Here is a 10,611-nt window from a genome sequence, read left to right on the forward strand (position 1 = left end):
GAACCTTCAGGAAGCACTTGGGGCAAACCGTTTGTGGAGGGCATGGGAGTTGTGCTGCCCACTAAGGGAAACCTGGAGGGACGAGTCATCGAGGAAGACCTTGCAGTAATAGCGAGCTACCTAGACTAACAGTAAAGTGGGGTGGAGCCTAGGAAGTGAGAGCGCGGGTCATCCAACGTAAAAAAGGAGCCCGCCCGGTGTCCCGGGACCGGGCGCCCCTATACTCCGGGGGCCTCCTCAGCCTCTGAGTCCTCCCCGAACGGCCCGCGGCTCTCCCCGAACGGCCCAGGCCTTTGGGCCCTTTAAAAACGTCGAGTTGGTTTCCTCTTCAGGGCTCCAGCACCGGAGTGGTAGGGACCCCTCAGCCTGTACGGGGTTCCCCTCTGCGCGTGTTTTCTAGGCGCAGGTTGCAGCATCTGAATAGAGTTTGGGACTCTGGAAACACCGCTGCATTCGAAACCCTACAAAACATGTTCATGAAATGCAGAGAGAGCGGACACGCTTGAACTATACTTTTCATTTTGACTTAAATTTTCTACAATTTACAACGATGCTTCTGTTTAAGGAAAAGGAAAAGGAAAAGAAAGGGAAGGGAATTGTAGAACTACACTTTTCACTCCCCTCGGCTTTTCTTTCTTGCCGGCACTCCTACGAACAGCCAGCAGGTCCTGGGACAGGAAGGACCTTCATTAGGAGAGCTATAGGAATGTGCTTTGATACATTGGAATTACTCACATTTTAGGAGGCCAATGCCTTATCCATTAGGCTACTGGGGAATTACATTTTAAACGTTACCTTATGAAGAACTCGTGTAAAATCTGTATATTAATCTTAATTGACAAAAAAATTACACACCCTAAAATATTCACCAAACTCTTACAAAGTCCAGCGAAGCGTCTGGGTAATAAGACAGTTAGAAAAAGGTCCTGTGCCGAATAAGTTTTATTGCAATGCCTGATAAAATTGTTCTTCTTCCCGGAATAAAACATAGGTGGAAGGAGCAGGTCGCGCGCCAGGGCAAGGGCGCCCGCTGTCCGTCGGTGACCGGGGACTTTGCTGGGGCCACCGCTGCAAGGACGAGGACGAAGCCGCGGGCCACAGCGCCCCCTCGCCGCCCGCGCGCACGACTTCGGGCCCGCGCCGCTCCGGCCTCCCGGCTGCCAGAGAGCCAGGAAGGGCCGCGTCTGTCGAGTGCCTGGGCCCGCGGCTGCGGCTCTCCCGGGTAGCCCTGGAGTCCTGGCCGCATTTCTGACGTTTCTCAGCTCTTGGCCTCTCGGGGAACCAGGGTTCTCAAAAGGCGGACGTCCACGCCGCCTTGTTCTAAGAGCAGCGGCCACTGTGGGGACACGAAACAAAAATGACCGTGTTATATATATTAAAACTCCCTCTTTTTAATGTACACACGGGGGAGGGGAGGGCCCACCTTAAATCTGGAAATGCACATGGCCCACACAATTGCTGCAAGTGCTCTCGCTGTCGAGGCAGTTCCTCGGGGCTTGCCTCGCTTGCCCGCCCGTTTTCTCCCATTCCAGCTCAGAAGGCAACTGGAAAGAAACAGAAGCCAAGTGCCAGACCCTCCCTGGTGCTCCGCACGCCCGAATGCCCCTCTGCGCCCATAAGCGATGCGTCCAGGTCCCTGTTCCCTGGGAGTTGAGCTCCCCTCAGGGACCAGACAAGCGGTATGAGCCAGTACAGGCCACCCTCGCAGGTGCTGGAGCACGGAGCCACTGCGTCTGGCCTTGACACTTGCCGCACGTCTTTTCGATTGATTTTTCAAAAAGAAGGCCAAGCCAACTTTAATCTAAGAAAAGGAAAAGTGATTTTACAAAATCAGGGAGCTTTAAATCGAAACGGAGTTATATATTTCAGTAACAATGCAAACCGTGAGTTTTAATGTCTCTGCGTAGGCATTTTAATTTGCTACAGTCACTACCAATAAAAACGGCATGTAGTGCGATTCGACTGTTTAATAGTGCAAGGTAGACGGTTTTTATTAGTAGCAGGCAGCAGTATGGAAAATTTAGATTTCAGTGGAGGAGTGTAATTGCTGGGGAAAAAATACACTCAGGAAGAGGCTGTCTTTAGAATCAGCAGCACTGAGCAGAGAGGGAGCAGGCAGTGTTTCTGGAGACGCACCCTGCGCCACCGGGAGACCCTCCAAAGCCACGTGCACTTGTCTGGTTAGATACTTAATTGATGTCAAAATCGAGTGTATTCCCAGCCGAGGTTCCTGCTCCAAACTGGGGATGTTTTTGTAATAATTCGCTGTTTTCTTTTCTGCCCCTGGCAGAGATAGGGAGGGGGAGAGGGAGGGCAGGCAGGGGCCGAGCCCCAAATGCTAATGAAACCACAGCAGGAACTGGTCTTTAGAAATGGAAATTCTCAAGGCCAGTTCTTCTAGAAGATAAAAAGTTAGACCTGATTTTTTTTCGCTTGAACTATTTAATTGGAAGCGAACCGAAAGGCAGCAATTTGATCTGTTGCTGCCTATGCTTGTCATCCAAGTGTGCGCGACTTTGGTATGGCTTCTTTCTGGCCGAATTCCCTCTAGAAAGACCAAAAATGTCATAGATCCAGTCACTGGCATGCTCCACAGGGCGGCTGGGGCTTCTCTCCCACTCTCTTTCCTTTTTCACTCTACAATAATTGATATAAAATATAGGCCCTGCACTGAACTCGGAGGTCCCACTTGGGGGGGGGGGGTATTGTTGGACCGCCCCTGCTGGGTTTTTGCAGTGGCCCAAAGTGGTTGGAAGTGGTATGTGTGGAGGGGGGGTGGGGAGTGCTGTGCTGTGCTAGGCAGGGGGCAAAGTGAAGACTGATGGATAGAGGGGGCCGGGCTGTGGTCTGTAGGAATAATGGTGGGGGAGCAATGGAGGACCGGGATGGGAAGGCTGGAGAAGGAACAACGGCTGGGGGCTAGCTGGGGAAGGCTGCTGTCGTAACTGCCTGGACTGAACCAACCAGGAGTGACAAGCCTGCAGGCCAAGGAGGACAATTTCAAGCTGGTTTCCCAGCACCCAGGGACAATCAAACTCAGCCTGTGCCTTGAAGGTTCCGCGTGAGACCAGGCCTGAGGTAGGAGCCCCCGCGCGGCGCCCGGCGACTCCGACCAATATTGGATAAACGAGGCCTTGAATGAGCTGCGGAACCAACAAGGCTGGGGGTGGGAGGGGGGGAGCGGGGTGGGGCGAAAGAGGTGTGGGGGAAGGGGACTTGTAAACCAGAGCTCCCACCTAAGGTGTTTTTCCGGTACAGGTCACCCACCGGAGATGGCCTCTGATGAAGAGGCACCTGTTGGGTGGGCGCCGACATTCAGGCCTGCACACACCAGGTTCCCCCTGAAGCCTCTGAGCGTGCCCCTTCCCGGACTCCTCTTCTTCGGGACCCCGCTGGGGAAGGGGTGGAAGAGGGATGAGGAATGGGGGGTTTTCGGGGGCTGCGGTCCCAGGTTCCACAGCTAAGCGTCTTTCACCTCTAGGCCCCGCGAGGCTCCTCCTGAGCCGCGTGTTACCTGATCTACCTGCGCTGATAACTGCTCCCGAGCCAGCAGTCCTTGGCTTTCTCCTTCCTTCCCGAGTGACAGCGAGGCTTCACATCATGCCAGCGGCGGTGTGTCTGTCCAGTGACAGTCATTCCCCTGAGTGTTTTACAACAAAAATCTGAAAGAGAACTCGTTAAGACAAAATAAAACCGTTTGGCGGGGAAGCACTGGTAGCGTGCGCTAAAACGTTCCCAACCTCGGAAAGTGCCAACACCCAGAGACCCTAGTTTCCATCACGGACTTCTGGGCAGAAAGCTCACCTCTAGGCTCTCCTGGCAGTTCGCAGCGAAGTCGCCCGGATCCGGGTCCCGCGGGGACACGCTGGGCCGCACGGGGCAGGCGACCAGAGGCGAGGCCACGCGGGACGCCTACCACAGTGAGGCAGAGTAGACCCAGGATGGTGGAAGTGAGAGCCATAAACGCCACCCTCAGGAAGACCCGGGCCGCGGGTACCACCATCCCGCGCCCCCCATCGCCCCGCAAGCTGTCAGCTAGGACACTGCGTTCCGCGCGCGGTCACCTGGGAGTGTCTGTTCCCGGTGAAGACAGGGGCTCAGGCCGTTCGTCTCCCAAGCCTACCAGCCTAGCCAGACTGCGTGCCGCCTCAGCCTAGTCCTTGCGTGCCGATCTGGGGGGCCGGCCAGTGGCTGGATTGGGACGGGGTGAAGGGGGTGGGGTAAGAAGACTCACTAGGGTGGGAGAAGGGGGACCCGCTGCGAATACGTGCGAGTGCGAGTGCGAGTGGGTGCGCGCCGAGTCGCGCAGCTCGGCCCCGCCAAGTTGCGGGGCCGCGGGCCGCGGGCCGCGGGCTGGGGCTGCGCGAGAGGAGACTGCGCCACAAAAGCCTTCGCGTCCCTCCCTCCGCCTTCCTCCCCCGCTCCCGCCTGCCTCTCCTCCGCCTTCCCCTCTCCTCCCCTCGCCGCTCCCTGCTCCTCCCCCAGCTGCGGTTAGGCAGCTGGATGGGCGGAGCAGGCGGAGCCGCGGAGGGGGCGGGCGCCCGAATATGCAGATGAGCGCGTGACGGACAGCTCCGCGTTCCAATGTCCCTCGGAAACTCGAGCGCTCCTTCCTCAACTCCTCACTCGCGACTTCAGACTCCCCCAAACCCCGACCGCCGGCCTGGCGCGCGGCTGCGCCCACCGGCTCTGCGCTGCCGCCGCCACTGCCGCCACTGCCGCCGTCCCGCCGCTTCCCCGGCCTGCGGGCCGCCTGGGCTAGTGCGCGGGCCGGCCTACCTCGGCCCGCGGCCCCCGCGCCCGCCGCCGCCCCGCGCCCCGGCCGGGCGTGAATGGAGGGCGCCGTGAGCCGTGCCCGCTGCTCGGTGTGACGCGGGCCCCGCGCCCACCATGTCCTACCCTCAGGGCTACCTGTACCAGGCGCCCGGCTCGCTGGCGCTTTACTCGTGCCCAGCTTACGGCGCGTCGGCACTGGCGGCGCCGCGCAGCGAGGAGCTGGCGCGCTCGGCGTCGGGCTCCGCGTTCAGCCCTTACCCGGGCTCGGCGGCCTTCACCGCGCAGGCGGCCACTGGCTTCGGCAGCCCGCTGCAATACTCGGCCGACGCCGCCGCAGCCGCCGCGGGCTTCCCGTCCTACATGGTAACCGCGCGGGCGGGTGGGAACACGGGACACCCGGGCGTGGGGACTCCGATCTGTCGCAGACGGAGTGGGCCCGGGGATCCGCGAGCGGGGACTCCGGAGTGGCTGCCTCGGGCTGCCGCGCAGCTGATGGGACAAGAGACCAGGGTGAGAGGTAGCGCGGCCAGCCGGCGACGTTCTGGAGCCCCGACCGGGACCCACGCCCTGCGCCATTTCCCTTAGGCTCCCGGGGTAATTTTCCCCAAGAGCCTGGAAAGTGCGAATACTCTGGTGTCCGGATCGGTTGTGGGTTGTCCTTAGTTCAGGCACCGAAGCTTGGCGAGGGGTCCAGAGCGAGCTCGGGACTGGCTTCTTTTGGCGCGGGGAACGAGGGTCGGCGCCACTGGGATCTTCAGGAAGGCTGCCGGGCGCTTAGCAGTTGCTTTCGGGGTTTGGGAGTCACCAGGTTGAGGGAGGGAGGGAAGCATCCACCGGGGGCTCCAGGGCCCGGCTCAGCCCGCCTTGGTCTGGTTCTTAATCTGCCTCGCAGGCTCTGCTTTCGAAAAACGTGTCGGCGGGCATGTGGCCCGCCAAGTGCCCTCTTGGTCCCCTGGGCACCGAAAGCAGCTCCTGCTCCCGTGATCGGGGAACGGCCCGGTGCGCCTCAGTTCTGCTTCGGGGCCCGGTGGCGGTGGCGGCGGAGTGCTTTTAGGGCGATTGAAGCCGTTAGGGGGTTGTCCACACTGCCCGCCCACGGTGGAATTCCCGGGCAGCGACCGAGTAGCTGGGGCCTAGGTGAAGGCTGCAAAAGCCTCGAATTTAAACGTTACAGGCTGAATTAAAATGCTAATTACCGCGTATTTGAAGAATTCGAAACGGTGACTGGCCTCTGAGTTGCAAATTGGATTTGCCGAGCTTTGGAGCGGTGAATAGAGGAGCAGGGGCTCGGGATGATTTTTTAACCATATAAGGGCGGGGTAGGGGGAGTAGGGGGGAGGCCGCAGCGCATGAGAATACAGAGAAATTTAGATATCAAGAAACTACCTTTGGGTTTGTGCGTGCCTGAGTGTTTGCTTGCGCCTGTACACGCGGCCCAGAGATTTTGCAGAGGAAGATAGATATGCCATTTTAGGAAAGTGAAATCGTTAAAAATTTCGGGACTAAAATTGCAGCGCTTTTTGTGATCAACAGCCGGCCTTAATAACCCGCTTCGGTTTTTTTCCCCCTGCTCTGCTGCTGCGGGAATCGAGGCTCCACCGCGGGAGACCTGCCGTGGGAAAGGCGGCCGCGGGCGGGCCGAGGGGTTGCCTTCTGGCGGTTGCCTGCCAAGACCCCACGCACCCCACTCACCAGGCTCTTGTCGGTTCCAGGGCGCGCCCTACGACGCGCACACGACTGGAATGACGGGCGCCATCAGCTACCATCCCTATGGCAGCGCGGCCTACCCATACCAGCTCAACGACCCAGCCTACCGCAAGAACGCCACGCGGGACGCCACGGCAACGCTCAAGGCCTGGCTCAACGAGCACCGCAAGAACCCCTACCCCACCAAGGGCGAGAAGATCATGCTGGCCATCATCACCAAGATGACCCTCACGCAGGTCTCCACCTGGTTCGCCAACGCGCGCCGGCGCCTCAAGAAGGAGAACAAGATGACCTGGGCCCCGAGGAACAAAAGCGAGGACGAGGACGAGGAGGAGGGTGACGCGGCAAGGAGTAAGGAGAGTCTGGATAAGGTGCAGGAGGGCACGGAGACATCCGCAGAGGACGAAGGTGAGCGAGGCCTGGGCTGGTTCGAGGTTGCCGAGGTTGCCGGGAGTTTTCTTCCCAGGTGGGGTGCAGACCTGAGGGAGGGGAGGATGCTGCTGGCCTGACAGCCCTGGTTCCAACCTGGAGCCTCTACCGCCTGACCCGTGGGCCTGGCAGCTCGTGGGCCGAGCGACTCCTTGGGGCCTTCCCAGGGAGGCCTTGCTCCCTCTAGTCCGTGGCAGGTTTTGGGTGGAGGTAAAGAATCTTATGGGGAGGGCCCGGTACCCCTGGACGTGGGGCAGAGGGGCCCCTGGTGCCTTCGCTATCCCACGTGCCACAGACGGTTCCCGCGTCCCTGCAGGGATCAGCCTGCACGTCGACTCGCTCACGGATCACTCCTGCTCAGCTGAGTCAGATGGGGAGAAGCTGCCCTGCCGTGCCGGGGACCCGCTGTGCGAATCCAGCTCAGAGTGCAAGGATAAGTACGATGACCTGGAGGACGACGAAGACGACGAGGAGGAGGGCGAGAGGGATCTGGCGCCGTCCAAGGCCGTGACCTCGTCGCCGCTCACTGGCGTGGAGGCGCCATTGCTGAGCCCCCCGCCGGAGGCCGCGCCCCGAGGTACTGGCGGCGGAAAGACCCCCCTGGGCAGCCGGACGTCGCCGGGCGCGCCGCAGCCCGCCAGCAAGCCCAAGCTGTGGTCTCTGGCCGAGATCGCCACGTCGGACCTCAAGCAGCCAAGCGTGGGCCCGGGCTGCGCGCCGCCGGGGGTGCCCGCGGCCGCAGCTCCCGCCTCGTCCGGAGCGCCACCGGGAGGATCACCATATCCCGCGTCGCCGCTTCTTGGCCGCCACCTCTACTACACGTCGCCCTTCTATGGCAACTACACAAACTACGGGAACTTGAACGCGGCTCTGCAGGGCCAGGGGCTCCTGAGGTACAACGCGGCGGCCTCGGGCCCCGGAGAGGCGCTGCACGGGGCGCCCAAGGCGGCCAGCGACGCGGGCAAGGCAGGCGCGCATCCGCTGGAGCCCCACTATCGGCCCCCAGGCGGCAGCTACGAGCCCAAGAAAGGTAGGCTGCTGGGGCCCTGGGTCCTCTGGGAGGGACAGCCAGCGAGGCCCGGTTAGTCAGTACTCCCAAGAAACCGGGGACGGGATTGTGAGACCAGCAGATGTGCAGGGGGAGCCTTTGTCACTTAAGGGAGAAACAGAAAAAGACATAATGCACCACCCTTTGATAAACATTTAAAAGAAGTGAGGGGATGATGGCTACAAAAAGTCGTGGGAAGGGTAAGGCGATCTTTGACTTGCAATGAGACCTGCTCCTTATTATTTACTATTTATTTACTTACTATGATGGCCATCATCATCATGGCAGTTTTAGTTTGGCAAACGCGGGCGCCAGGAAATGCAAATTGTAGTTTGTCTCCCCGCTGACTGAGCTTCAGCTTTGGTGTGTTCTGTTGTTCATATAGTTTCTCCTTCTTCCCTTGGCTGGAAGGAAACAAAACGTTCCAGTTATTCCCAGAGGCCTTAGTTCTTCAAAATAGAAAACCAGAGCCTTTTTCCTTTCTCTCCCTTTCTCTAGATTGCCTCTGTTGCCCCTAACTCGGGCTTGAGCTGATGAAACCTGTAAAAGGAGCTCAAGGGGGTGAGAAAATGAGAACTCAGAAATATGACCAAAATCTGCCTCTGACACTGTGATCACCCACAGTCAGGCTCCCCTTTCTGTTTGCCCCACACAGGGAGCAAGCGTGTTCCTGGGTGTGCGGGCTGGTGGCTGTGCTGCTGTCTGGGAGACAGACAGCTGCGGCTTGGTTCTGACTAACTGCCCCCTCCCCTGACAGATGCCAGTGAGGGCTGCACCGCGGTTGGTGGGGGCATCCAGTCCTACCTATAGAAGGGCCGCCACAGCAATGCAAGTAAGTGGGCCCCCTGGTGTTTCAGCCCACTGTGGGGGAGCCTCCCTGCACCAATTGCTTTGTAAACTTGCTTAATGTCTATTTCTTGCTTCTTGTCATGGGGTCTGAAGTCAGCATTGCAATCTTCTTGGTCTTTTTTTCCTTTAAGTGGAAGAGGATTGGTTCTTTTACAGACTCCCTCTTTTTTTTTGCTCAAGTTCTGCTTTGAAGAATCACTCCTTTAACTGGAATATATATACACACACACACTTTTTTCTCAATCTGGAAATTTGTGTGGTATACGGAGTGTTTTTACTCCACAAGACATGGAATAGACACTTGCTTTGATGAGCTAGTGTTACTGAAACTTGGTGTCAGAAGCCTTTCTAGATGGTGTTTGCTGAGTAAGACTGAGACAAGAAGCACTCCTCTTCCCCTCTTACCAGGCCCATTTCCCTGTCCAGACGGGCTAGATAGGACCCTGCAGATCCTCTGGCTCACAGCAGTATTTAAAAAACAACAAACCTATTTTACAAATAGGCAAAATTACTTGTTACACATTTTTAAGGTGAGAAAGAGGCAGAACCCTTTCAGCACGACTCCATTTTATAATGTGATGATGTTGGTGTGGAACTGAAGGATTTGGGATGATTTGGTTTTTTCCTTGGTCCACAGGTAGGTGTCACAATTGCTTTGGAAAAAAAAAAAAAAAAGTCAGCAGGCCATTCTCTCTTCCCAAGTTCATAAATACACAGACGTAAAAAGCCGCTCTCTCACCCGGAACGCATCTTGTGCCACTGTAAAAGAAGCCACAGAGCACTGTCAGCCCAGACTAACTGAACAACTTTTGTTGGATATACGTGAATTTGTTGGCATAGTATAGCTTCCCCAATGTATGTGTGACTTTTGAAAACAATCTTTTTTCTCAGGATATCTTGAATTGATCACTTCATTGCCACGGTATATATGCTATAGGTGTGATAGGATTTACTGTAAAATTTATTTGTAAAAGATGTACACAGTAGAAATAAAACGTGATTGAAAAACTTGAGTACTTAAAAAGTGGAAACAAATTTGATATTTATTTTTATAATGATATAAAGCTTCTAGTAATTTATGCAAGTTGTATTGCAATGGAATCTAAACTTTTTGTAAATAAATTCTGCCTGGTTTTTATTTGAACATTGCTGGTTATACAATCTTTGTTGGTTGTTTAACAATAATTCTTTACTAATTTATATCTTAAATTGTAAATAAAAACAGACTAGACTACAGCAATATGGTGTTTGGGGCTCCTTTTTCTTAAAAGAGTGATTTGGGCAGAGCCCCAGTGAGGGCAGTCCTCTCTCAGGTGATCTGACCTCAGGCTTTTTAAAGAAAATGTGTAAAATAATCTCCCCTTTCTGCTCATTAAAAAAGAAGGCAGGTGGAAGAGAAATAAGCAGTAGGGAAATACCTATGATTTTTAGATTGTTTCTATACACATGTACTGCAAGAAAATTAAAGTTCTAAGTTCTTAATGTTGAAAATACTTGTTAGTGTAAACTTTTTAAAACTTGACAAAATAAAATGACCTGACATCCCTATGCTTTAGGGTCTATTTAATATATATTTCTAATGCTGGCTTATTGAACCTCCTCAGTAAACTGTGGAAATGTGTGCTAACGTGGATAGTAAAGAGTTACATCCCCCCACCATAAATTACTGATGGGAATAATTATTTATTTTAAAGCCTGAATTATCCAAATTGGCATAGATTATTCAGATTTATTGAATGACTTCTTAACTCTCCTTTTCATATAACTCACATAAACACAAGGCGAAAAAGAGGAGGAGAGAT

The 10,611-nt window shown here is 55.6% G+C and overlaps 2 protein-coding genes across 2 annotated transcripts; one reads left to right on the forward strand and one right to left on the reverse strand.

The window, feature by feature from the left end:
* Nucleotides 1-1,199: 1,199 nt before the first annotated feature.
* CUNH5orf38 (chromosome unknown C5orf38 homolog) lies at nucleotides 1,200-4,003 on the reverse strand. Its single transcript, XM_036280648.1, has 4 exons — nucleotides 3,805-4,003; nucleotides 3,524-3,662; nucleotides 1,424-1,544; nucleotides 1,200-1,336 (listed from the first exon to the last, which is right to left on the reverse strand). Exons 1-4 carry the CDS (start codon nucleotides 4,001-4,003, stop codon nucleotides 1,259-1,261), a joined length of 537 nt encoding a protein of 178 aa, XP_036136541.1. The 3' UTR covers nucleotides 1,200-1,258.
* Nucleotides 4,004-4,624: 621 nt separating this feature from the next.
* On the forward strand, nucleotides 4,625-10,045 carry IRX2 (iroquois homeobox 2). The gene is made up of 5 exons (XM_036280204.1): nucleotides 4,625-5,139; nucleotides 6,489-6,891; nucleotides 7,229-7,942; nucleotides 8,718-8,792; nucleotides 9,447-10,045. The coding sequence occupies exons 1-4, from the start codon at nucleotides 4,891-4,893 to the stop codon at nucleotides 8,768-8,770; spliced, it is 1,419 nt and encodes a 472-aa protein (XP_036136097.1). The 5' UTR covers nucleotides 4,625-4,890; the 3' UTR covers nucleotides 8,771-8,792; nucleotides 9,447-10,045.
* The last annotated feature ends 566 nt before the right edge of the window (nucleotides 10,046-10,611 follow it).

This window comes from Molossus molossus, unplaced genomic scaffold (assembly GCF_014108415.1).
Source record: "Molossus molossus isolate mMolMol1 unplaced genomic scaffold, mMolMol1.p scaffold_m16_p_3, whole genome shotgun sequence".
NCBI lineage: Eukaryota > Metazoa > Chordata > Mammalia > Chiroptera > Molossidae > Molossus > Molossus molossus.

What these genes read in the sequence shown, in the direction of transcription:
- CUNH5orf38 (XM_036280648.1), bottom strand. Translation starts at nt 4,003, where the DNA reads ATGGTGGTACCCGCGGCCCGGGTCTTCCTGAGGGTGGCGTTTATGGCT. An exon ending in ACTGCCAGGAGAGCCTAGAG is followed by an intron (nt 3,663 to 3,804) that starts GTGAGCTTTCTG and finishes GTTCTCTTTCAG; the next exon opens with ATTTTTGTTGTAAAACACTC. An exon ending in GGGAGCAGTTATCAGCGCAG is followed by an intron (nt 1,545 to 3,523) that starts GTAGATCAGGTA and finishes GTTTCTTTCCAG; the next exon opens with TTGCCTTCTGAGCTGGAATG.
- IRX2 (XM_036280204.1), top strand. Translation starts at nt 4,891, where the DNA reads ATGTCCTACCCTCAGGGCTACCTGTACCAGGCGCCCGGCTCGCTGGCG. An exon ending in CGGGCTTCCCGTCCTACATG is followed by an intron (nt 5,140 to 6,488) that starts GTAACCGCGCGG and finishes TGTCGGTTCCAG; the next exon opens with GGCGCGCCCTACGACGCGCA. An exon ending in CAGCTACGAGCCCAAGAAAG is followed by an intron (nt 7,943 to 8,717) that starts GTAGGCTGCTGG and finishes CTCCCCTGACAG; the next exon opens with ATGCCAGTGAGGGCTGCACC.